General features: G+C 46.7%; 8 protein-coding genes across 8 annotated transcripts; 5 read left to right on the forward strand and 3 right to left on the reverse strand.

Annotated features, from left to right (window-relative positions):
• Positions 1–426: 426 nt before the first annotated feature.
• Positions 427–1,979, forward strand: H1-2 (H1.2 linker histone, cluster member). Its single transcript, XM_004670836.2, has one exon. The coding sequence runs from the start codon at positions 452–454 to the stop codon at positions 1,085–1,087; it is 636 nt and encodes a 211-aa protein (XP_004670893.1). The 5' UTR covers positions 427–451; the 3' UTR covers positions 1,088–1,979.
• A 4,133-nt stretch (positions 1,980–6,112) lies between these two features.
• On the reverse strand, positions 6,113–22,826 carry LOC101593758 (histone H3). Its single transcript, XM_045132202.1, has 2 exons — positions 22,423–22,826; positions 6,113–6,174 (listed from the first exon to the last, which is right to left on the reverse strand). Exons 1-2 carry the CDS (start codon positions 22,824–22,826, stop codon positions 6,168–6,170), a joined length of 411 nt encoding a protein of 136 aa, XP_044988137.1. The 3' UTR covers positions 6,113–6,167.
• Positions 7,839–8,231, reverse strand: LOC123454092 (histone H2A type 1). The gene has a single exon (XM_045132216.1). It carries the CDS (start codon positions 8,229–8,231, stop codon positions 7,839–7,841), a length of 393 nt encoding a protein of 130 aa, XP_044988151.1.
• LOC123454100 (histone H2B type 1-B) lies at positions 8,509–9,835 on the forward strand. Its single transcript, XM_045132225.1, has one exon. The coding sequence runs from the start codon at positions 8,538–8,540 to the stop codon at positions 8,916–8,918; it is 381 nt and encodes a 126-aa protein (XP_044988160.1). The 5' UTR covers positions 8,509–8,537; the 3' UTR covers positions 8,919–9,835.
• On the forward strand, positions 14,308–14,700 carry LOC101593466 (histone H2A type 1). Its single transcript, XM_004670837.3, has one exon. It carries the CDS (start codon positions 14,308–14,310, stop codon positions 14,698–14,700), a length of 393 nt encoding a protein of 130 aa, XP_004670894.1.
• LOC123454084 (histone H3) lies at positions 15,953–16,633 on the forward strand. The gene has a single exon (XM_045132204.1). The coding sequence runs from the start codon at positions 16,175–16,177 to the stop codon at positions 16,583–16,585; it is 411 nt and encodes a 136-aa protein (XP_044988139.1). The 5' UTR covers positions 15,953–16,174; the 3' UTR covers positions 16,586–16,633.
• Positions 17,427–17,875, forward strand: LOC101594050 (histone H4). The gene has a single exon (XM_004670839.3). It carries the CDS (start codon positions 17,535–17,537, stop codon positions 17,844–17,846), a length of 312 nt encoding a protein of 103 aa, XP_004670896.1. The 5' UTR covers positions 17,427–17,534; the 3' UTR covers positions 17,847–17,875.
• On the reverse strand, positions 21,267–21,593 carry LOC123454104 (histone H4). The gene has a single exon (XM_045132232.1). The coding sequence runs from the start codon at positions 21,591–21,593 to the stop codon at positions 21,282–21,284; it is 312 nt and encodes a 103-aa protein (XP_044988167.1). The 3' UTR covers positions 21,267–21,281.
• Positions 22,827–24,424: the final 1,598 nt, after the last annotated feature.

Raw genomic sequence — 24,424 nt, forward strand, 5'->3', positions numbered from 1 at the left:
TTTTCGTGCCCCCGACAAAGGAAGCATGTGCCCAATCACCCCTGGGAAGAAGAAGTTTCAGGGGCAAAGGAGCGGCCAGGTAATTTAGAAGAAAAACAGAAAGTGGTCTCTGACTGCCCTGAACTTCCGTAGGAGTTGGGGGATTTGGGGACGCCTAGAAACGTTGTTTTAAGGGCTGTGGATAAAATAAGTGGATATTCCGAAACCTGAGGCTTCTAGGATCTTTTCCTAGTCAAAGTCTGGAGATTTGGTTGGGGACATTTTAAGAATTTCTCCCTTTTGTGAGGTGTAACAAACACAAGTTGGGCGCAGCGCGGCGGCTCGGAGCCTGCCAGCCAGGCGGGCGGCGACGCACCAATCAGCGCGCGCCTGCGCTCTATATATACAGCGGCCGTGGCCGGCGCACTTCATCCGCGCCCTGCCTCTGGTATCCGCGCAGCGCATCCTCGCCATGTCCGAGACCGCTCCCGCCGCCCCAGCCGCCGCCCCGCCGGCCGAGAAGACTCCGGTCAAGAAGAAGGTCCCTAAGAAGCCTTCCGGAGCCGCTCGCAAGGCCTCTGGGCCGCCCGTGTCCGAGCTCATCACCAAGGCCGTGGGCGCGTCCAAGGAGCGCAGCGGGGTGTCGCTGGCCGCGCTCAAGAAGGCGCTGGCGGCCGCCGGCTACGACGTGGAGAAGAACAACAGCCGCATCAAGCTGGGGCTCAAGAGCCTGGTGAGCAAGGGCACCCTGGTGCAGACCAAGGGCACCGGCGCCTCCGGCTCCTTCAAGCTCAACAAGAAGGCCGCGGCGGGCGAGGCCAAGCCCAAGGCCAAGAAAGCCGGCGCCGCCAAGGCCAAGAAGCCCGCGGGCGCGGCCAAGAAGCCCAAGAAAGCTACGGGCGCCGCCACTCCCAAGAAAGCGGCCAAGAAGACCCCGAAGAAGGCCAAGAAGCCCGCGGCTGCCGCAGTCACCAAGAACGCTAAGAGTCCCAAGAAGGCCAAGGTGGCCAAGCCCAAGAAGGTCAAGAGCGCCTCCAAGGCTGTGAAGCCCAAGGCTGCCAAGCCCAAGGTTGCTAAGCCCAAGAAGTCCGCAGCCAAGAAGAAGTAAGCGGCCCTCGATCTGATGCTTCTTCACCCAAAACGGCTCTTTTCAGAGCCACCACTTGCTTCACAAGCTGAGCTGTGAACACTTAACTGCTGGTCAGAGGGTGGAAAGGGTTGGGGTGTCGCTATCCCAGCCACGGTTGGTGTTGGACTTGCCTGCCTGTGGTCATCCCGGATGTCCCCTGACTGCCTCCGGGACGTGCGTTTCTAGCTGCCAGCCCCCGCCCTTGCCTGAGCAAAAAAAGTTCTTTCGGGGATCTGCTGCGTTGCACGGGAGGCTCGAGGCATTCGAAAGTTCCGCCTTGCGCCACGGTTGGCGCGCTCCTCCCGTGACTTGGGTTTTAATTGGATGCTGGCCCGTCTCCTTCCTGTTTTCCTTCGGTGGGGATAGAAGTCCCAGCCTCCGGCTAAGACATGAACGGCGTCCCTGAGGTGCTCAGGTCAGTGCCTCTCCAGGCTGTGGGCGAGAGAGTACGTCCAGGAGTAGCGTAGAGCAAGACCTGCGCATCCCAGCCCGGCTGGAGGGTGGGGGTCTAGGGATTTGGTCAGCTGAGTCGGTGATGGTGGAAGTGCGTCACAGCATGCTCGTCAGCCATCTTTTTAAGGCGTGGTCCACACTGCCGGTCCTTTAAAATCTTTCGTTTTATTTTGAGAAAGGATCTCGGTTGTAACCGAGGCGGTCCTGAAACTTCGTATGTAACCCCGGGCTGGCCTCCAACTCGTGATGCCCCTGCCCCAGTTTCACGCGTTGGGATTACCGATGTGCGTCATCAAATTTGTGCTTGTAAATAAGCGAAGTTGCTTTAGACGTTCTCCTATGTAGTCCGAAGAACCAGTTACTGGTTAACTGTTTAGCGTGTATATGGATATTTAATAAAGGCTTTGATTTTCATTAACAGTGATTTTTTTTTTTTGATTCTTATATTTGCGCCGCTTTTTTCCTAAAGAACAGATAGCTTTTTTTTTTTTTTTTAACTCACCTGGACCTCTTGATTTTGGTGATGTTATGGTGACAAGGGGAGTCTTCTGCAGAATTACAATCCAGTTATATTGGCCTCCTGACAGAATAGTTAGCCCCTTCGAGTTTTATCACCAGGAAGCCACTGGCTGAGAAAGGCCATTTCCGGTTTTCTCAGTTTTCTGTAGATATTTTTGAGGCAGGGTTTCTTTCACTCATTTTGTAGTTCCAGGCTGGCCTTGAACTCAAGATTAAAAGTGTGCACCACCACTCCCAGCCTAGAGTGTAAGGTTATAATCTAGATCTATATATTTGTTTTAACTGTTTCTGGGTTTTTGTTTGTTTCGTTTTTCTGAGGTACAGTCAAAATCTAGCCTACCTGACCTGGAACTGTAGTCTCAAAACTGCCCTCAAACTCCTTGAGATGTACTTTCCTCTCTTTCTAGAGTGCTAAGACTAAAGGCATGGGACACCACGCCTGGGCTTTATTTCTGCTTTTCTCTTTTTCCCAGTTTAGATTTAATTTTTATTTATTTATTTGAGAGAGAGAGAGAGAGAGAGATAAAAAGGGCACACCTGGGCCTCTAGCCAGTGCAAAAGAACTCCAGATGTGTGTAACCCCCTTGTGCATCTCATCTGGCTTACGTAGGTCCTGGAGAATCGAGCCTTGAACCCAGATACTTAGTTTTCACAGGCAAGCACTCAATCACTAAGCCATCTTTCCAGCCCCTAGATTTCATTTTTATTATAGGCTAAATTGCATAGACCGGCAGGGCAAATCTCATTTCTATTTTGGTCTTTTTGTTACTTTTTAAGGTAGAAACATACTGTTTAAACTTCACAGTGCTATCTTCAATTTGGGGGTCTATTGAGTTTCATAAACTGAAGTGTTAAAATTTTAGTTGATAAACTCTTAAGGATTCATTTCATTTAGTATTTATTTATGCTGGGGACTGTGCCCAGCTTCTCACTCACATGCTAGGGAGATGTTACCACCGACATTATATATATATATATATACATACATAAACACACACATTCCCTTAACCCTCCTGTTTTTACTATTTGAGACTGGGTCTCACTCTGTTGGCCCGGCTGGCCTTGAATTTGTGATCCTGCTGCCTCAGCCTCCCCAGTAAGTCTGTACCAATAGGCTCAACTTCTTAAAAAAAAATACTCAATTTACTAGAGAGAAAGAGGCAGACAGTGAACGAATGGGCACGCCAGGGCCTCCAGGCACTGCAAACTCCTGACACAAGTGCAACCTTGTGACTCTGGCTTGCATGGGCTCTGGGCAATTGAACCTGGGTCCTTAGGCTTCCAAGGCATTTCCCCAGCCCTGCCCCTGCTTCCACTTTTAAAAAATTTTGTTCATATGTACTTCAAGGTGGCCTCTAGAACCTCATTGCTCTTAAGCAAAGCCCATTGATAGTTTTTTGGGGGATTTGAGCTAGTTAAAACATAAATTCATTTGTAGATTTTTTAAAAAAACTTTTAATTTTTTTTTATTTTTCAAGGTAGGCTCTCACTGTAGCCCAGGCTGACCTCGAATTCATTATGTAGTCTTAGGGTGGCCTTGAATTTAGGTTGATCCTCCTATCTCTGCCTCTGGATTGTTTGGATTAAAGGCATGCACCACCACACCTGACTCTTGGAGTTGTGTATTTGCATGCAAGGAATCACATTTTTTTTCTTTTAAAAATATTTTATTGATTGATTTTTAATTTTTATTTATTTATTTTTGTTTTGTCAAGGTAGCATTTCACTCTAGTCCAGGCTGATGTGTAATTCAGTAATCTCAGGGTGGCTTTGAACTCACAGTGATCCTCCTACCTCTACCTTCTGAGTGCTGGTATTAAAGGTGTGCACTACCGTGCTTGTTAAGGAATTACATTTTTATGTTTAGGTATTTAAAAAAATATATCTCTTCGGAGTCCTTTAAAATTTTCCCATATATACATTAGTATTTCATATTACCTTTATTAGATGTTTATTTTCATAGCTGTTGGAAGTGTCATTTTATGAGACTTTATGATCCTTGTGAACATTGGAACATATATGCCTCTCTCTGTCTTTCAAATAAATATTGTGTATATATATATAGAGAGAGAGAGCTGTGTTTGAGTTATAGAAGCAGAGGATGGCCTGATGGAAAGTGGTTGTGAGCTGTCTTAGCCTCCATAAAGGAAAAACCACTTCTTGGGTGAAGAGGGAAAGACACTGATAGACATACAGAGCTGCACCATCTGGGTGCCTGACAGATTCTTTGTACCATGTAAACTCCTGCTCCTGCCCCTGGGAACTCCTCTTCAGTTTGAGCCAAGTCATTGCAACCAGGAGACCTAATTAACATGGACAGCACCTCTGACTGAGGTTAAAAATGAGTCTCAAGTGCCTGGATATCCATGACATCACAATACTTGACACTACCTACACAAGATATTAAAATAAAAGAGACTGATTGAGATGGGGGGGGAAGGAATATGATAGAGAATGGAGTTTTAAAGGGGAAAGTGGGGGGGGGGGGGCGAGGGTATTACCATGGGATTTTTTTTATAATATCAGAGTTATTCAATAAAAATTTTGAAAATAATAAAAAAGGAGTCTCAAGGAAATAAGATGAAATACTACGGATGGTTGATAAGAGAGAAGTATGCCCGAGGTTGTCCTCTGGCCTTCATACATACTTGCATGAGACATTTATATGTGTCCACTGCCACCTCCACCACTACAAACAAAATAACAGCATAAAAAAGATACTCTAAATATAGAACTGGGAGTGGTGGCACGCATTTATAATACTAGCATTTGGGAAGCACAGGAAGGAATTTCTTGATTTGAAAACCAAACACAACACAATCTTATCTCATACCTTGCCCCCCCCCCCACTACAAACAAACCAACAATTAAAATAACATAAAAATTATTTCAAATAGATCACAGGTAGCATAAAAAATAGGGTTGGGAATGGGACTCCTTTCTTCCTTCAAATAGAATTTACAGGGATCCTCCCACCTTGGCCTTCTGAAGGCTGGAATTATAGGTGTGTTCCATTATGCCAGAGATTCTTCAAATACAAAAACAACCCTAAAAGCTACTTTGACAACACAAGTGAGTTTTGAAGCAGGCTGAAGCTTCTAGTTTTACAAAATTAGACTGTTAATTTTATTTCCCCAATGTATTTACTAATTAATGTAAAATAATAGTCGCTGTCTACCTAGCTTTGTATTTGTAGTAGTGTTTTGTAGCTTATATAAGGCCAAATTGAAAAAGCTTTTGGCTCCTGAAAATCTTGATCTAGTTAATAGTAACATTTTTTTTTAATTTGGTGAAACTAGAAAAACAAATTAGTCCATTTTTAAAAATTTATCTATTTGCAAGCAGAGAGGAGACACATTGAGAAAGGGCACACTAGGCTATTCGTTTGTTTGCAAACTCCAGAAGCATGAGCCCCCCCCTTGTGCATCTAGCTTACCTGGGTCCTGGGGAATTAAACCTGGTCCTTTGGCTTCGCGGGCAAATGCCTTAACTGCTAAGCCATTTCTCCAGTCCTAGCTCATGTTTTGTACTTGTTGAAAATCAAGGAGTAGCTGAGAATGGTGACTCATGCCTTCAATCCTAACATTCAGAGGGCAGAGATAGGACTGTGGTGAGATAATAGGGCAACCTAAGACTAGTCAATTCCATGCCAGTCTAGACTAACCTTGAACTACCAAAAAGGTGCAAAAGACCTAAGAGCCAGGTGGGGTGGCACAGGACTTTCCCAGCAATTGAGAGACAACTCAACGCAGTGAATTTTAGGACAGGCTGAGACCACATAGTGAATTCCAGGTCAGGTTGATCTAGGTGAGGGCCTACCCCAAGAATCAAAACAATCCCATAAAAAAATAAAAACCTTTGTTGTGAGATGTAACGTAAACGTTTAAGGTCGTTAAACCTAGGGCACGGACAAGCCAGTGTACCCGATGGGACGAGGGGAGGCAGAGTAACGCCCTAATGTTGAGCCAAGTAAAGCACTTAAATTTCCTCAATAGGGAATACGGAGTGTTACAACCTTTTTATGGGAGGCAGTGGGTGGCTCTTAAAAGAGCCTTTTTTTTTGTCCAATTGTGATGTTCTTTCAAGTCTAAGCCCTCTCCCCGCGGATGCGGCGCGCCAGCTGGATGTCCTTGGGCATGATGGTGACCCTCTTGGCGTGGATGGCGCACAGGTTGGTGTCCTCGAACAGCCCCACCAGGTAGGCCTCGCTCGCCTCCTGCAGCGCCATCACAGCCGAGCTCTGGAAGCGCAGGTCCGTCTTGAAGTCCTGCGCGATCTCGCGCACCAGCCGCTGGAACGGCAGCTTGCGGATCAGCAGCTCGGTGGACTTCTGGTAGCGGCGGATCTCGCGCAGCGCCACGGTGCCGGGCCGGTAGCGGTGCGGCTTCTTCACGCCGCCCGTGGCCGGCGCGCTCTTGCGGGCCGCCTTGGTGGCCAGCTGCTTGCGCGGGGCCTTGCCGCCCGTGGACTTGCGCGCTGTCTGCTTCGTGCGGGCCATCACAAGCAGTTAGTGGACACAACACAGATGTGTGCGGAGACAGGCCAGAGCTGCGTTTAAATACTCTTAGAAGCGTTCTGATTGGCCTAGTTACTTTCGAAAAGCCCGCGGTGCAAAATCATTGGTAGAAGAGTAGTCCATGTGATTGGTCGAATGGGACGGTAATCTGAGATATGATTGGATAGGTTTTATTCGCTTTTTGTTGTTTCATTTCGCTTGAGACCTGGCCTTGCTCTACAACCTCCCTGGATGTACAATCTATCTAATTTGTAGAGTGACCTGATTTGGAAATGGCATTAATCCTGCTGTCTGACACCCGAGTGCAAAAATTAAATTAGGTATCACGCATGGCTGCATTTTCGCCTTTTTTTTTTTTTTTTGAGGTAGGGTTTCACTCTAACCTAGGCTGACCTGGATTTTACTATGTAGTCTCAGGGCGGCCTTGAATTCTTGGTGATCCTCCTATCTCTGCCTCTCTTGTGACGTGATTAAAGGTGTGCGCCACCACGTCCGGCTATTTTTTTTTTTTTTTTAAGCAGGGGCTCACTCTAGGCTGACCTGAACTCTTCTTTAGCCAGTGTTGTCCTTGAACTCATGGCAATTTTCTTCCCAGGTGGTGGCCTTAATCTTTTTTGCGGATCAGTCATTTGTTTTCTAACCTGTGTCACCACTTACTGTTTGGAAGTTACGTGCAAATTGAGTCCATAATCCTTAGATTCCTAACCTCTTTACTGCTATTTGATTGCTATTGTAAGACCTCAATTTCAATTAGCCAGAAAGTCTTTTCTTTCATTCCCAAGAACAAAGGTTGCATTATTGGACTAGGGTAAATTGTCAGCCTTCTCAAAACAAGTGGGGCTTCCGGAGCCCCTTTTAAAAACTTTCATTCAAAATTCCTCGCTCTTAGGTTTTGATGTTTGCATAAGACCCTGCTATCCTGAGACCTATTGCTTCATTTTGCATTCAGAACCGCTATTGTAAAGGTAAAAGTCACGTGGTACGCTCCTAGCCTTCCTTTGAACTTGTGGGTGGCCCCTAGGTCTTTAGCCTCGTGTGGATCTCTTTTCCAGGGTGCTTCTGACTTAATTGAACAACCTGTATGTAGATTTTGACCCGGATGTAGTATCATCTCATAAAATGCTTGATAAGCCTCTTTTTACTCAAATAAGGTAATTCATGTTTAGCCCTTTACGAGAAACTGTGGTTGGCTCTTAAAAGAGCCTTTTGGTTTATCGCGGGCGTGGGTGGCGGGCTTCGCTCTCACTTGCCCTTGGCCTTGTGGTGGCTCTCGGTCTTCTTGGGCAGCAGCACGGCCTGGATGTTGGGCAGCACGCCGCCCTGCGCGATCGTCACTTTGCCCAGCAGCTTGTTGAGCTCCTCGTCGTTGCGGATGGCCAGCTGCAGGTGGCGCGGGATGATGCGCGTCTTCTTGTTGTCGCGGGCCGCGTTGCCCGCCAGCTCCAGGATCTCGGCCGTCAGGTACTCGAGCACGGCCGCCAGGTACACCGGGGCGCCGGCGCCCACCCGCTCGGCGTAGTTGCCCTTGCGGAGCAGCCGGTGCACGCGGCCCACCGGGAACTGCAGGCCGGCCCGAGAGGAGCGCGTCTTGGCTTTGGCGCGCGCCTTACCGCCTTGCTTGCCGCGTCCAGACATAACGCTATAACACAAAGTGAGCAAACTAAGTGTCTAACACAAAACTTTAGAACTCATTTTATAGACAGTCCAGGCTTGTGATGGAACTTTATCCTATTGGACCAAAATGCTTCGTTTCCTAGCCAATAGAAAGAAGAGTTCCCTGCTCCTCATTTACATAAACCTTTCATCATTTACCAATCAGAAGTGAAGGTTCCGGAGCCTTCATTTGAATTACACCGCTATAAATGAACGTGTCCAGACTTGCTTCTTTTGTCTCTTCTCTTTGATAGTACAGTAGCATTTTTCCTTCCTTTGTTGGGAAAGATGCCTGAACCTTCCAAGTCAGCTCCGGCTCCCAAGAAGGGATCAAAAAAAGCCATTACTAAGGCGCAGAAGAAGGACGGCAAGAAGCGCAAGCGCAGCCGCAAGGAGAGCTACTCTGTGTACGTGTACAAGGTGCTGAAGCAGGTGCACCCCGACACGGGCATCTCGTCCAAGGCCATGGGCATCATGAACTCGTTCGTGAACGACATCTTCGAGCGCATCGCGGGCGAGGCGTCGCGCCTGGCGCACTACAACAAGCGCTCGACCATCACGTCGCGGGAGATCCAGACGGCCGTGCGCCTGCTGCTGCCCGGGGAGCTGGCCAAGCACGCCGTGTCCGAGGGCACCAAGGCCGTCACCAAGTACACCAGCTCCAAGTAGATGCAACACCCCAGCGCTTCCTCTGCCCACACACAAAGGCTCTTTTCAGAGCCACCCACTTTCTCATAAGAGAGTTGCAACTGTCTTGTTTCTAAGGTAATTTGAGGTCTAACATCTTCCAGGATATTTATCTCTGCTCCCTGACTGTCAAATGTTTTCCTGTATTCTGTTTTAATGTAAGGGTTCTTTGATGTGCTCAATCCATTTCTTAAAGTATGTTACTGATGGGTTCTTTGTACTTAATGGGCAAACTACGTGGTGTGGGCTTTGGAGAGTGAATTTAGCAGCGTTTCCCAGTGGTGTTTATCACTGGCAGAGGTCCTTGCTTGGTTGGGTTTTGTAGCTTCAGGTTTGTTAGTTCAAGTCTAGGACAAGAGAGAGTTAAACTTGTTAGTGAACCTAATTACTGACTCATGAATTCTCCACCCCCGAAATTCGGAAGTGTGGCTGAGACATGGGGTTAATGGGTTTCAGTTTTGCGCCTTTCCCCTCGTGTGTACTTTCTTCGCTGAAAGGGAGAGTTCCCCCGTGGGAGATTTTCCTACATAACACGGTTATGGTAACTGTTAGAAATTGTTAAAAGAATTAGTGAAGAAAAGGTGTCTAGAGGGAGGTGGATTGTCACGGGTTGGAGGAGGCGAGGAGTAGAGAGAGGGGCTGATGTGGGGACCGTTGTGTGATTATTGGCTTCCTGATGAACAGAGAAAAGACTCCTTAGCTGTGAACACCCTATGTAGTGAATGACAGCCCAAAAATTTATGTTTAGATGAAGGAAGAAAATGCAGACTTTCTCCAACGGGAAATATTTGGAATATATTTGAAAACCCAAATTGAAAATCATGGTATTTTTGAACCTACACATATTAAGACTGGTGGGATTGTATGAGAAACACTTTGTTTTCCCCTGGGAACAAACTTAGGACTTTGATCATGTTACACAGCACATTTCTGGTATGGTAAATATCTAGCTGCAAAAAATAATTTCTCACTATGAGGATTTTTTTTTTTTTTTGGTTTGTGTTATTCGTTTATTTTAAAATAATGGGTGTAAAGATATATGTAAATAGTTTTTTTCTTAAATTTTGCCTTTGCTGAAAAATTATGCCTGCCCATTACTTAAAATACATGATAACCACTACCAATAGTTTAAAATTAATATAGTGATTGGTTTTAGGACATGATGTTTGTGATGGGTTTCATGAAAATATTTGTTCCTCTTAGCCATAGGTATTATATTTTTGTAATTGTTTTAGGAAAACCTGTGAGGGAGAGAGAAAGAGAATTGGCACTCCAGGGATTCCAGCCACTGTAATTGAACTACAGACACATGCACCACCTTTTGCACATGTGCATCTGGGATCTATGGATTGTCTTAAAGGTTAAGCCATCTCTCCAGCCCAGCCCTAGGTATTTTTTTAAATTTTATTGTTTTATTTTATTTGAGACAGAGAGAAAGGGAAAGTGAGACAGAGAGAGAATGGGCACACCACGGCCTCCAGTCACTCAGATGCATACACCACCTTCTGCATCTGGCTTATGTGGGACCTGGAGAATCCAACCTGGGTTCTTCGGCTTCGCAGGGAAGTACCCCAACCTCTAAGCCATCTCTCCAGCCAAGCCTTAGGGTTTTTTGTTTGTTTGTTTGTTTGTTTGTTTGTTTTTGTTTTTGGAGATAGGGTTTCACTCTAGCCCAGGCTGACCTGGAATTCACTATGTAGTTTAATGGTGGCCTCGATCTCATGGTCATCCTCCTACCTAAATCCCAAGTGCTGGGATTAAAGACGTGTGCCACCACATCCGGCTTCACCTTAGGTGTTTTTAATGAAGCTTCCTACTTAGACTGAAGCAGGTGGGTCACACGGGTCGGGTACGGAATCTTTTGTACTCTGGCTGTTTGACTTTCTGGTTTTGACTTTTGCCTTTCTTTCTACTGTGGATGTACACTGAAGTGAGCCAGGTTCTCCCGCCATGATGAAGCTTTCCCTGTAACCTGTAAGCAAATAGAAGGTTACAACCCTATACAGGCACATATCAGAGCCAGGTGTGGGGGCCCAGAGAGGCTTCTCCAGGTTCTTTGGTCCTGTGACAAAGATTTGCACTAGGGACACATGGTAAAGAAATTAAGTTTATTAAGGAATTGCATCTTTCAGGGTGAGAGTTGGCTACTGAGATGGGAAAAGACATTCACTCAAAAGCTCTGGGCCAAGGCTCTCCTGACGTTTTAATATGTCATTCGTGTGGCACCCACCTCTCTTTTCTTTATATGTCTCTGAACTTTTTTCTTTTTTCACACCCCTGCTCCATGGGTTACTCTTGATGCCTCTCTCCAAGTAGCAATTCTGCCACAGCTCCAAGCCAATATATGACACCCTGACATGTGAGAGAACAACAGAAGCAGGCCACTCTGGTCTTTCCATAGCCCTCTACTCCACAGCTCGCCATAAAAAATGGATCAAAAATTCCCTGTCTGGAAAGAGACTTTGAAACCCTCATCCCAGAAGTGCCTTGTTATTCCTGAGATCAAAGAATCCCACCTGGCTTGGTCTTGCATGCCTTTAGTCCCAGAACTTGGGAGGATTGAGGTGGAGGATCAAGGTGGAGGATCGCTGTGAGCTTAAGGCTACCCTGAGACTATATAGTGAATTTCCGGCCAGTCTGGGCTAGAGTGAAAAACCAAGAATCCTTGGCTCTGAACATTCAAGACTTAAAGACTAGGAACACGCTGGAGAGATGGTTCAGTGAGTAATAGCACTCACTTGCAAAGAGCATGCTCAGGCTGTGGTAAGTTCACTTGTGTGCCAGCATTAAACTGTCAGTCATCATCAACAACTTCACATAGCACAGGGTTCCCTACTTCTTTGCTTCTTGGCTTCTGAAAGCTCTTGTCACAAAATCCCTTGCACTTCCAAACATGAACTGGATTTGGGTAAGAGAAAAAAGATGATGTTGTCTTACCTAGCATATAAAATCAATTCTAACTCCATCAGCAAGAACACTTTGGTGATTTTTCTTTGAGAAATTGTTCCTCATGCAGGTCTATACACACTACTATACTACTATATAAATGACACTTAATTTTTAAATTAAAGAACAGTCTAGCATTTGTTTTTATAAGTGCATTTCATTGTTAGACAACTGAATCTAGTTGATTTTATTTTGAAAACAATTCTTACTTCACAGTGTGCATTTTGTAAAGCTATCTAACTTTTCTCTTTTGAATATATTTTATTGATTTGCAAGTAGGGAGATAAAGAGAGAGAGAGGGAGAGAGAGGGAGAGAGAATGGGTGCGCCAGGTCTTCCAGCCACTGCAAATGAACTCCAGATGTGTGCTCCAATCTGTGCATCTCACTTCATGTGGGTACTGGGAAATTGAACCTAGTTCATATGCTCTGCAGGCAACTGCCTTAACCACTGAAGCATCTCTCCAGCTCCTCACTGAGTTTTCGAGTATGCGATTTCTTTCCTGGGATAGATGCATCCATACTTCTACATAAACTTGGGTACATTTTCCCTTGCTAATTTGCTGTCACTTTATTTCATAGACTCATGTTATCAGGCCCCAGTTGGAGTAGGATGTGTACCCTCCTTGAAGCTCATCTAGTACATCAGAGCAGGAAGTAGAGCGGGGAATGACTGGAACATTTGGAAACAACTAGCACGTCATGTGTGGTAGCAAGGTGAGAAAGGATTCAAGGAGGACTGTGAATGGCACTGGAAAATGATGGGAGGAAGTCTTCTCCCAGGCAGGACGCTGTGTTAGGTGACGACCCCCAGGGAAGACTGCATGCACCTGGAGTTCATTTGCTATGACAAATAAATAAATAAATAATATTGCTTAACAAATTAAAAAAAGAAATGAAGTAAAAGGATAGAAGGAAGAAAGAAAGGGGAAGAGAGAGAAAAGATAAGGAAAATGACATTAATAATTGTTTCTGTGCTAAGCCTTAGTGTCTTGGTTAGAAATTATCTCAACATCTGCGGAGTGAGAGTGACAAAATTACAGAGTGGGAAAGGACTCTTTATCAGCTGGCTGGAGACTCCACCCAGAACTTAGGAGCTTGAATGCAGCACCAGGCTGTACTTCAAGGGCTCCTTTTATGAGAGAAATTCATACGATTGTACATCATAGTTTTACAGTTCAGAAGTTCAGTCATAATTTTGCAAAACTGAGAGTTAATTTCAGTTGATTTTAGAAAACACAGAAACTTTCTTGGAATCTTCTCCTCCTTGCATTTTCCCTCTTCTTCAGCTGCAAGTAAGCAGCAGTTAACACAGAGCCTAAGATTGCATTTGGCAATAGTGAGAAGAACACTTTGTCTTGTGCTACCCATTGTATTAAAGCAAGCTAAACATAAAGTTCGAATGGAGGTGAGACCAAATCCTAAGGTACTCGCTAAGCTGAACTTTGTTGTATAAGTTCACAATAGGGAGTGGCTGTGTTCTTCTCCAGTTTAGGCCCTTGTCACAGCTGGAGTCCTTTTCCCATTAATTCAGATTCCTTGGGCAAGGTAAGTGACTACCATGGTCTGTTTTGATAATTTCTAAAATAAACACACCATTAACTTCATATATTCATGGTCACAACCACCTTCAAGAACATGAACTAGAAGGCTACCCTCCCTGCTCATGAGGTGACTGACTGCGCTGTCCTGATCCCGCAGTATTTGTGCTTTATACCGGTTTCAGGGAGTGGAGCCCAAATAAAAAATCATTTGGACACCTTCTCCTTTCCCATGCAAGATTTAAAATTCTGTCTGCCATGTGAATACCTTCTAAATTATGCACTCAGAAACTGCCCTTGAGCTCATCACTTTTTTGTTGTTGTTGTTTGTTTTTGAAGCTAGTGTCTCACTTGAGCCCATGCTGACCTGGAATTTACTATGTAGCCTCAGGGGGGCCTCGAACTCACAGCGATCCTCCTACTTCTGCCTTCCTAGTGGAATTAAAGGCATGTGCCACCACGCCCAGGGAGCCCATTATTTTAAAAAACATAAATTTTCACCCCGGATAATCACCAATGACCCAAAGTCAGAACAGCTCAGTCTATTTCTATATTAAAAGAAAGGTTTCAAAATGATGAAAATGATTTATTATAGCTATGAGAGTAGAGTATCTATGGAAACGGAGTAACAGGGAGCTGGAAAGATGTCTCCTCAAATCGAACATACTTTGAAATCAGAATGACGACGTTCAAAAAAAACCTCAGGGAAGCCTCATATGCAAATGAGGTATTCAAACTCTCAGTTTTCATTGGCTAAATAATATTAGCCAATGTGAGTACTCTAAACAGAATACCTCTCATCTGTATAAATACGTGTCTTTCCCGTCTTGCTATACAATTGAGCTTCCATTTCCTGCAGTAGTCCTTTCACGTCCTAGAAACAGCAATGTCTGGACGCGGCAAGCAGGGTGGCAAGGCGCGCGCCAAGGCCAAGACGCGCTCCTCTCGGGCCGGCCTGCAGTTCCCGGTGGGCCGCGTGCACCGGCTGCTCCGCAAGGGCAACTACGCCGAGCGGGTGGGCGCCGGCGCCCCGGTGTACCTGGCGGCCGTGCTCGAGTACCTGACGGCCGAGATCCTGGAGCTGGCGGGCAACGCGGCCCGCGACAACAAGAAGACGCGCATCATCCCGCGCCACCTGCAGCTGGCCATCCGCAACGACGAGGAGCTCAACAAGCTGCTGGGCAAAGTGACGATCGCGCAGGGCGGCGTGCTGCCCAACATCCAGGCCGTGCTGCTACCCAAGAAGACCGAGAGCCACCACAAGGCCAAGGGCAAGTAAGACCCGCTCCGCCACCCACGATAAACCAAAGGCTCTTTTCAGAGCCACCCACCAGTTCAGTTACGGGGCTGACATTTGTAAAACACGTCAATCCAAAGGGGCTTTTACAAGTACATGCGTACGTCTGCATTCAAGACACCCCTAGGTCTTGGCATTTGTGGCAGGAAGCTATAAATGCCACGCAATAGTAGGAGTTAACAAGCTGAAAGTAGGCACGTCTGAACACGATTGTGTGGAGTCTGCACTGTAGTGATGTTTGTAAAGCCTGTAATTCATTGTGGCTCATGTTCAGCTTGAAGGAACATAAATGAGACTAAAAGTTGCAGAATAGTTAATTTAACAGTTTTGTATTTAATGCATACTTAACAGTTTGCATTTGTGGTAGAACTTTACAGCATTTTAGGTTTGCTTTGGACTTAACAGCAATTCTATTTATGCGATTAAAGGTGTGTACCACCACGCCAGGCTCAAATGTTTGTGAGGCAGTCTATCCCAGGCTGAACTCCCCCTAATGATTCTCCTATACCAGCCTCCCTAATGCTAGGATTAAAGGTGCATGCTACTACACCCATATTCCAGGCTGTCCAGCTAATGGTGATTCTCCTACCCCACCCTCCCTAATGCTAGAATTAAAGGCATGCGCTACCGTGTTTATATTTATTTGAGACATGGAAGCAGGTAGAATGGGTGTGCCAGGGCTTTCAGCTACTTCGTTCATCTGGCTTATGTGGAAACTGGAGAGTCGAACCTGCGTGCTTTGGCTTCGCAGGCATGCACCTTATCCGTTAAGTAATCTTTTCAGCTCTTCAAAAAAAGTTCATCAAAAATTATCATCCAAGGACACCCGTAGAGAATTGTTGGTGCCTGCTTGCAAAGCCTGCTTCCATCTTCCCCAGCTACCTTAGTATTGCCAGAGGGTGATTAATTTGCAGCAGCAAGAAACCCTGGTACGCAGACACGCAAATATTTAGAATTGTTTTCCACTGTAAAATATTTTCAGTTGCCATAGAACTACTATATTCAATAAAATTATTAGCACCAAGTTAACCATCCAGATGCCAGTAAGATTTAAAATGGAAACGTCTTGCGCAATTAGGTAATCTCTTGAGAGTCAGAAGACCCCCCCCCCACTCCCCACTTCCCCTTTTTTTCTTTTAATGTAGAACCTATTGCCGGTTTCTACTTTGCTTTTTGTGGTTATTTTGTTTTAAATAGACCTTTGAGGCTACTGTACATTTGTCTTCGTCTACGCAATGGTTAAGACTTTGAGCCCCAAACGCTGTGGGGGGGGGGTGGTGGTGAGCTAAAAGGATGATGAATTCACCAATCCGAAGGAATAGTGTTGAGCCAATCGGAAAGCAGCGCGGGAAATTTTGAATACCCTCAGGTCCAATCACTGCCCGACTGCCTGTATAAAAGACGGTAGGTTTGCATCTTACCACAGGAGTTTGTGAGCTACTCTGCCTCCGTTACTATGGCTCGTACTAAGCAAACGGCGCGCAAGTCCACGGGCGGCAAGGCCCCGCGCAAGCAGCTGGCCACCAAGGCGGCCCGCAAGAGCGCGCCGGCCACGGGCGGCGTGAAGAAGCCGCACCGCTACCGGCCCGGCACCGTGGCGCTGCGCGAGATCCGCCGCTACCAGAAGTCCACCGAGCTGCTGATCCGCAAGCTGCCGTTCCAGCGGCTGGTGCGCGAGATCGCGCAGGACTTCAAGACGGACCTGCGCTTCCAGAGCTCGGCCGTGATGGCGCTGCAGGAGGCGAGCGAGGCCTACCTGGTGGGGCTGTTCGAGGACACCAACCTGTGCGCCATCCACGCCAAGAGGGTCACCATCATGCCCAAGGACATCCAGCTGGCGCGCCGCATCCGCGGCGAGAGGGCCTGAGTGCTCATGGGGATGCTCAGATAAACCAAAGGCTCTTTTCAGAGCCACCCACATGTATCATTAAGAGAAGCTGTGATGAAAATCCTAACATTATATGTACCTTTAATGAAAACTAAGATGGGGATTCTATTTCTGCTACGTTTTTGCTATTATTTGAAGAGTAATTTTAACTAATTAACCCTTGGCTCATAATGTTCCTGTAAGGTGAACGCATTGTAATGTTACATGGCACCGAAGTCCTAAAATAAGAAATGAAGACCCAAAGCGGTAGACAATAACTTCGATGTAGAAATCTGTGTTGGCTGTGACCCGAATTGTACAGACAAGGCCTTAGTAAGCTTTGTTTACACAGAATTAGGACATCAATTCCCGGCAATGATTAATGGTTTTTTCCGTAGTTTGTGCTGTGTATTTTCTCACATAGAATTTAGAACTATTCTTGTTTCAAGATAGTCCATCTTAGGCTAGAACAGGATTCAATATAGTCGCACGCATTTCTCACAGGGTTCCTAACTGTCTCCTGGCAGTGTGACTAAAGGTGTGCCCCATGCCTGACTTAACTTCTTTTTAAGGACTGATTACACGTACCCCTTTGGCATTTGATACTTTACTGCACTGAACTCAACCAGTATGTGAAGGTAGAATGCTTTTAATGAAGGTAGAATGTTTTTAACTTTTAAACCGCCGGGTTCCCAGACAAAGAAAAAAAGTTAAAATCCTACAGCCATATTGTCAGAGCTGGGTGGAATGGAAAGGGATTAAAGTGAAAACGGGGAAGCATTTTCCATTTTATGTTCTTGAATCACCGCCCCTCGATGGGCGGAGCGCAAGGCAGGCAGTCTCTGCGTCCTTCCTTGCTCTCAGTTCTCAAACAGGTCCGAAGGTAGCATATATAATTGTTCCTGGCACGGGTTTGTTCTTTGTTCTATTTTGAACGTGCTCTCTTGTCATGTCTGGTCGTGGCAAAGGCGGGAAGGGCCTGGGCAAGGGCGGCGCCAAGCGGCACCGCAAGGTCCTGCGCGACAACATCCAGGGCATCACCAAGCCCGCCATCCGGCGCCTGGCCCGCCGCGGCGGCGTCAAGCGCATCTCGGGCCTCATCTACGAGGAGACCCGCGGCGTGCTGAAGGTCTTCCTGGAGAACGTGATCCGCGACGCCGTCACGTACACGGAGCACGCCAAGCGCAAGACGGTCACGGCCATGGACGTGGTGTACGCGCTCAAGCGCCAGGGCCGCACGCTCTACGGCTTCGGCGGCTGAGGACCCCGCGCCCTCCCCCACCACCAACAAAGGCCCTTTTCAGGGCCGCCCACTTCCTCGTAAAAATGAGCTACTGTAACAGTTTGAATGTTGATGCAAGGAATGTTATGCGGATAGTATTTTCTGGTGTTTGTCTAACAAGAGCCCTTTTTGACAAAGGGAACTGTCGAGAGTCGATTCCTGAAGGTTCTCCTTGTCCCATTGTCCATTTTTTTTATTTTAAAAGAAACGTCTTCTCTAGGTTGGTATTACCCTCTAGTGGAAAGGTTGTGTCGTGTCTTAAGTTACCTGTTAAGACGGCCACTCATCTAGACATTTGTTGGTGACAATGTATTGCCATGCCAGAGCCGCTTTGTGTAAATGAATTGCTTAGGCTCGTCCCGCTTTGTGTATCTGTCTTTATATGGATACTTGGGCATTGATCCCAATCCGTTAGGTTTTGCAAGCTTGCATCTCAGTGCTGAGCTGTCGCCCAACCCCAAGCTCCTTGTAATGGTAGGTGGTTCTTATCTGGAGGATAACAAACCTGCAGAGACCCCGTCTGTCTGCACGTAAGAGCCCATCTCTGAAGTCCTTCCTTTCGGGTTTTGCTGAGGTTCAAATCAGTACCAGAAAAAAACGAAACGAGGAAAAGGCCAAATTGAAAGAAAACAAAAAATCCCAGTTAGCGTCTTTGGTTTAATACTTATGGAGAAATACTAATGGCTACGTCTGGAGAGGTGGGGCTTTGAACTCAAATATTCAGTCTGAGACTGACATGGGACAAGAGATTATGAAGTTGGAGAGGCCTTCGGTCTCAACCTTGTTCCCTCTATCTGAATTTCATATCCGCGAATTCTACCTCTGGCAGATGGCTTTCTGGATTTTTTTTTTCCGAAGTACTGAAACAGGGATTGGGGTTCCTCTGCCAGTACACACATACGATGTGAGAATATAGTGTAAGGGTTATAGGTTTTATTAGATTACAGAGAGAATTTAAGAAAAGAACCAGGTGTGGTGGTGCACGCCTTTAATTCCACTTTGGAGACCGAGGTAGGAGCATTCCTGTGAGTTCAAGGTCAACCTAGGAATACGGAATGAGTTTCAGTAAGCCTAAACTAGAAAGACCCTAACTTAAAAAGAAGAAGGAGGAGGAGGAAGGAAGGAACAAGGAGTCCAAGCCCAAGAGGCATGAGTGGGTTTCCCAGAAATGGGGAAGGCCAGGTTTTAAGTCTGTATGGGTCTAAGCAAATGAGGTGAGCCTCAAGGCCAAGTTTAGGGGTGCTAAACTAACCAGCTGCAATGCCAGGTTCAGGTTTAGTCCTCCCAGGAATCTCAATTCTAGGAAAGTGGAACTCCTTTATAGAGACTTGGGTTGTTTATGAAAAAAAAAAAAAAGATTTAAGAAAATTGTACTGCAGAGACAAGGAGAAGTCAGATCCTCCTCTGACCCTTAGCACAGTGAAACTGTGGCGCTGGGGGAGGGGGGAGGAAGGGGGGGGTTAGGGGAGAGGTGTTGGAAGGTAGTGGCCCTAGGTGATGCAATGGAAAAACTACATAAAATTTACATTGAATGTATTAAGTACTGCAAATAATCTACAGCTGATTTAAAATACTGTGAAGGGCTATAGTAAAGAAATTTAATTGAGAAGCCACTGCCACATGAGCCCGGTGTGGTGGCGCACGCCTTTAATACCAGCACTTGGGAGGCTGGTAGGAGGATGACCATGAGTGAATTCCAGGTGAGCCTGGACTAGAGTGAGACCCTACCTCAATTTAAAAAGAAGAAGCCCCAGCCACAAAGTTATATCCTGTACTGAATACCTAAGGTTTTTTGTACTGGTTACACTGTACTGTGCAGTCTTTTGTCAGGACACTATGGTCTTTTAAATGGCTTCAAGGCCATGATTTGTATTGCAGGTTCTGACCTGCACTGAAAATCATTGTTTTATCTCCACAGCACAGCTACAGGCATCTGTTTGCAATTTAACCTTTTTTTTTTTTTTTTTTTTTTTTTTTGCTGTTTTCAATAAAACTTACTTATCACATACTCAAGGTCTCTGACACCAGACCAGGCCTCTGACCTCAGACTTAACAATAACAGTAGTCAAGGTATAATTTAAGCTGTGATCCATCAAGAATCAGGGTCCAGGCTTTAGAAGAGATTTCAGTTGGGCCCATGCTAGTGTGAAAATATAAAAGTATAACAGTGGAAAGCTTCCAGCCTTTCTTAATGTTCCTTAATTAAGGCAGCAAGAGTAATCCCTTTTCCAAAGTATATCTGCTTTCTACTCAGAGATAACAGTGGATTTCTATAGGCATTAAATAACAAAACAAGCAAACAAAAAACATTGGTATCAGCCTACAAATGGCCTAATGCTGAGGGACTTTCTTAGGATCCAGGACTTTCAGTGCTAACAGGAGGGAAGTCCCAGGTAATGCCACATCAGGCTTCTACTCAGACCTCATCCCTTATCACATTGCATTCTCTCCACGGATCTGCTGTTTCTGGGGTGGATCAATTTCTGTTCCTGTTTTGTTTTTCAAGGTCAGGTTACCAGGCATGCATGTTGGTGCGCGCCTGTAATCCTAGCATTTGGGAGAGTGATAAGCATCTCTGAGATTGAAGCCAGCCTGAGACTATGGAGTGAATTCCAGGTCAGCCTGGGCTAGAGAAAGGGTCAAGGTCCCACTCTTGTCCAGGCTGGACATAAACTGCTTGAACACATACTTGGGGCAGAGACATTCCTAAGTCTGACTAAACAAAAACAAATATCCTAAAAGCCTATTTACACGAGAAAGACAGAAGTAATATGGACGTTTTAAGGGCCTCCTAAGACAGAAGTAATATGGATGTTTTAAGGGCTTCCTAAAACAGAAGTAATATGGATGTGAAAGAACTGTTAAGACGCAGGTACCATTTTCTGTGTCTGGCTTTAGGTGGGTATTGGTGAACCAAGCCCAGGCAGTGAGACTTTGCAAGCAAATGCACTTCATCACTGTACCCTCTCGATTCCCATTTTTATTTTCTTCACGACGGGGACAAGCTTGTACTTGGCGTAGGGACATAAGCACAGGTCCCCATGCTTGCAAGCCAAGCAGAAACCCATCTCCACAGGTACAAAACCCGGTTTTGACTTAAAGGCAGGTAGGGAGTCAAGCACTATTATCAGCAACCTTGCCTCCCACTCATCAATCTGGCCAACTCACTACAGGTCCTGGGCAAGCGGGTGCATAAGATCTACCAAGGTAAGTCTCATTCTAAACATCTTGTCCTCTTTATTCCAGAGAGGGGGAGAGCTTTAGAGGAAGTTAAGTGTTGGTAGTCTTACCTTCTGATATGCACTTCATGAGTATTAACATAATCTTGTTACGCATTACATACAACTTTTTGTGATAAAGTGGGCGGCCCTGAAAAGGACCTTTGTTGCTGGTGGTGAAGAGGGCGCGGGGTGCTCAGCCGCCGAAGCCGTAGAGCGTGCGGCCCTGGCGCTTGAGCGCGTACACCACGTCCATGGCCGTGACCGTCTTGCGCTTGGCGTGCTCCGTGTACGTGACGGCGTCGCGGATCACGTTCTCCAGGAAGACCTTCAGCACGCCGCGGGTCTCCTCGTAGATGAGACCCGAGATGCGCTTGACGCCGCCGCGGCGGGCCAGGCGCCGGATGGCGGGCTTGGTGATGCCCTGGATGTTGTCGCGCAGGACCTTGCGGTGCCGCTTGGCGCCGCCCTTGCCCAGGCCCTTCCCGCCCTTGCCACGACCAGACATGGCTAGGATAGCAAACGAACAGACAGCAGCGAAATAGCCCACTTTTATATCACAGCCTCCCCTTTTCTCCGCCCCCATGGGAGGTGGAGAGTCGCCGGACGGGAGGTGACGTCATAGGCTCCTCCTTCATCCCTCCTGCCACGCTTGGAATATAGGATGAGAGACGCTGTTCTCTTTAAACCATAGTATTTTCCGGGCGCTGGGGCGCACGCCTTTAATCTCAGTACTCGAGCGACAGAGGTAGGAGAATCGCCTTTAGGTTCGAGACCAGACTGAGACTCCATAGTGAATTCCAGGTCACCCCGAGCTAAAGTGAAACCCTAACTTGAAACACCAAAAAAAAAAAAAAAAAAAAAACAGCGTGAATGCAATTTGAGTGAGGTATAACTCTTTGTTCTTACTTGAGTCTATTTTCCAGGCAGCTCAATTCACCTAGGCTGACCTGGAACTCCTGTAGCACCAGACTGGCCTTGACGTCAGTACTCTTACCTCAGCTTCCCGAGTGTTAGCCACCACGCCTGAAGTAATGTGATCACCCGGTCGAATAGCCCGTTAATGTTTACTTGTGTTGTTCTGAATAGCCCCAGGGATTCGCTTTTCAGAGACAAATATTTTAACATCGTTAACACTGAAATGTTTCCCTGCCCCTAGCAAGGAAGACATTAAGTGGGATCTCATGCCTTAACAAAATACCATTGCAAGCCTACCCGTCATGCCCTCCAAGAGCCAACCGAATGGCAGTTTTACATTACAGCCACTTTCATGAATACGTGAGTGGCTCTGAAAAGAGCCTTTGGTTTATCTGAGCATCCCCATGAGCACTCAGGCCCTCTCGCCGCGGATGCGGCGCGCCAGCTGGATGTCCTTGGGCATGATGGTGACCCTCTTGGCGTGGATGGCGCACAGGTTGGTGTCCTCGAACAGCCCCACCAGGTAGGCCTCGCTCGCCTCCTGCAGCGCCATCACGGCCGAGCTCTGGAAGCGCAGGTCCGTCTTGAAGTCCTGCGCGATCTCGCGCACCAGCCGCTGGAACGGCAGCTTGCGGATCAGCAGCTCGGTGGACTTCTGGTAGCGGCGGATCTCGCGCAGCGCCACGGTACCGGGCCGGTAGCGGTGCGGCTTCTTCACGCCGCCCGTGGCCGGCGCGCTCTTGCGGGCCGCCTTGGTGGCCAGCTGCTTGCGCGGGGCCTTACCGCCCGTGGACTTGCGCGCCGTCTGCTTCGTGCGGGCCATGCTTCCGATGCTCAAAAGAACGCTCTTAAGGAAGAACCTGAAGAATACAAATGACACAGCTCCTATTTATAGCAGAAGAAATGCAGTGATTGGATAAAACGAATGCCTTTTACGTGTCAGGCTGTGATTGGCTGTCTTTTCAACGCCTCACAACGCAGTTGCGCGCGCTTGGATTGTGTTTCCACAGCCATGATTCCAGCGCGTCCGCTACCAGGCACATGCGCAGTCCCCCCCGACCGACTTGAAAGTTCCTTGAAGATTACACACCACATCTGGGCAAAAGCCACAGGAGCGGTGATGGAAGCGGTCTCCAGAACAGACCCTAACTTTGGTTTAAGCATTGGAACATGAATGGTTTCAGCGGGCTTTCTCCATTCTATGTTCTGATTGGCTTACTCCATTTCTTAATCTAGCCAATCACAAAGTACATCTAGTATCCCTCATTTGCATACCGCCTTCATTGTCTCCAAAGCCATGGTTTATCATAAAGCGGGGTGGAATGATATGGAAACTACTTGAATGAAACAATTGACTGGTTTTCTGCCTTACAAAGCTGTAGTGAGCCAGACTTTTTTACTTATCACACTTAGAAAGGTATATGTCTTTCCAAATAGCTTAGCCTAACCAGTCTGACAAAGTTGGTTTGACTATTTGTGTGCTATCAAAATAAAGGTGTATTTTTTAAAGAAAGCAATGTTTTCTTCCTCTGTCAGAGATTGTGTGATGCATTTGAAGTTTTCAACAGAATAAGAGCCCATACAAAGGGCGCGATGAGAATAGAAGACCACTACGTTTTGCAGATTTTGTTTAAGAAAATGGAGGGAAATCTCCAGAGGCTCTTCCGGATTTGTTTGAAAACAGCACAGCAAAAGCGCGGGAAAGAGACATCATGGCTGCGCTCTGCAGGTCCTCAGTGGGCGCATTCTCTGGCTTGTGAAGGATGCCAGTTCAATGGCATTTTGTTTTCCTGTCAGCTTAGTGTTTAAAATGTGATCTGTGCTGTGTTAAGCTCTTCACAGTCGCTAACAATTTTGAAGGAGATTGCTCCAAAACCATAGCCCAGGAATGTCACACGGTGGCGGGGGGGGGGGGGCCGGGAGACCTAAACTCCAGACTGCTGATGAGGAAAACTTGCCCACCTTCCACCCTTTAGTGTCGTCTCTTGTAGGCTCTGTTGTGACCCCCACAAACTCATGTGGCATTGAAAACCAAATCCAATAATTGTCACAGATAACAGCGACTACTTGGGCGGGTTACTCCTCAGGACGAAAAGGCATTAAAACTGGCTTAGTGATATTGCAATTACAGAAGTTGTTGCATAGCTAATATTTAGTGTAGCCAGTGTTGAAGCGGGTAGTGAATGTTGGAAAACTATTCTTTTGTCAAAATCTGTCTACACAACTTTTCAGGGTTGCTAAGAAACACCAGGGCAAGGATGAGGAGCCGTCCCGACCTTGCAAAGGCAGTTCCACTCCCCCTTCCTCCAACTCTGACATCTTGTCAAACTTCTTGGGGGCGTTTGATGGGCTACCTTACAGCCAGCACCTCCAATCATCACAAAACGAGGAGCTCTTGGAGAGGGAGCTTGCACAACCTGA

Source organism: Jaculus jaculus, chromosome 13 (genome assembly GCF_020740685.1).
Source record: "Jaculus jaculus isolate mJacJac1 chromosome 13, mJacJac1.mat.Y.cur, whole genome shotgun sequence".
NCBI classification, from domain to species: domain Eukaryota; kingdom Metazoa; phylum Chordata; class Mammalia; order Rodentia; family Dipodidae; genus Jaculus; species Jaculus jaculus.

Coding starts and splice junctions, on each gene's coding strand:
- H1-2 (XM_004670836.2), top strand. CDS start 452: ATGTCCGAGACCGCTCCCGCCGCCCCAGCCGCCGCCCCGCCGGCCGAG.
- LOC123454092 (XM_045132216.1), bottom strand. CDS start 8,231: ATGTCTGGACGCGGCAAGCAAGGCGGTAAGGCGCGCGCCAAAGCCAAG.
- LOC123454100 (XM_045132225.1), top strand. CDS start 8,538: ATGCCTGAACCTTCCAAGTCAGCTCCGGCTCCCAAGAAGGGATCAAAA.
- LOC101593466 (XM_004670837.3), top strand. CDS start 14,308: ATGTCTGGACGCGGCAAGCAGGGTGGCAAGGCGCGCGCCAAGGCCAAG.
- LOC123454084 (XM_045132204.1), top strand. CDS start 16,175: ATGGCTCGTACTAAGCAAACGGCGCGCAAGTCCACGGGCGGCAAGGCC.
- LOC101594050 (XM_004670839.3), top strand. CDS start 17,535: ATGTCTGGTCGTGGCAAAGGCGGGAAGGGCCTGGGCAAGGGCGGCGCC.
- LOC123454104 (XM_045132232.1), bottom strand. CDS start 21,593: ATGTCTGGTCGTGGCAAGGGCGGGAAGGGCCTGGGCAAGGGCGGCGCC.
- LOC101593758 (XM_045132202.1), bottom strand. CDS start 22,826: ATGGCCCGCACGAAGCAGACGGCGCGCAAGTCCACGGGCGGTAAGGCC.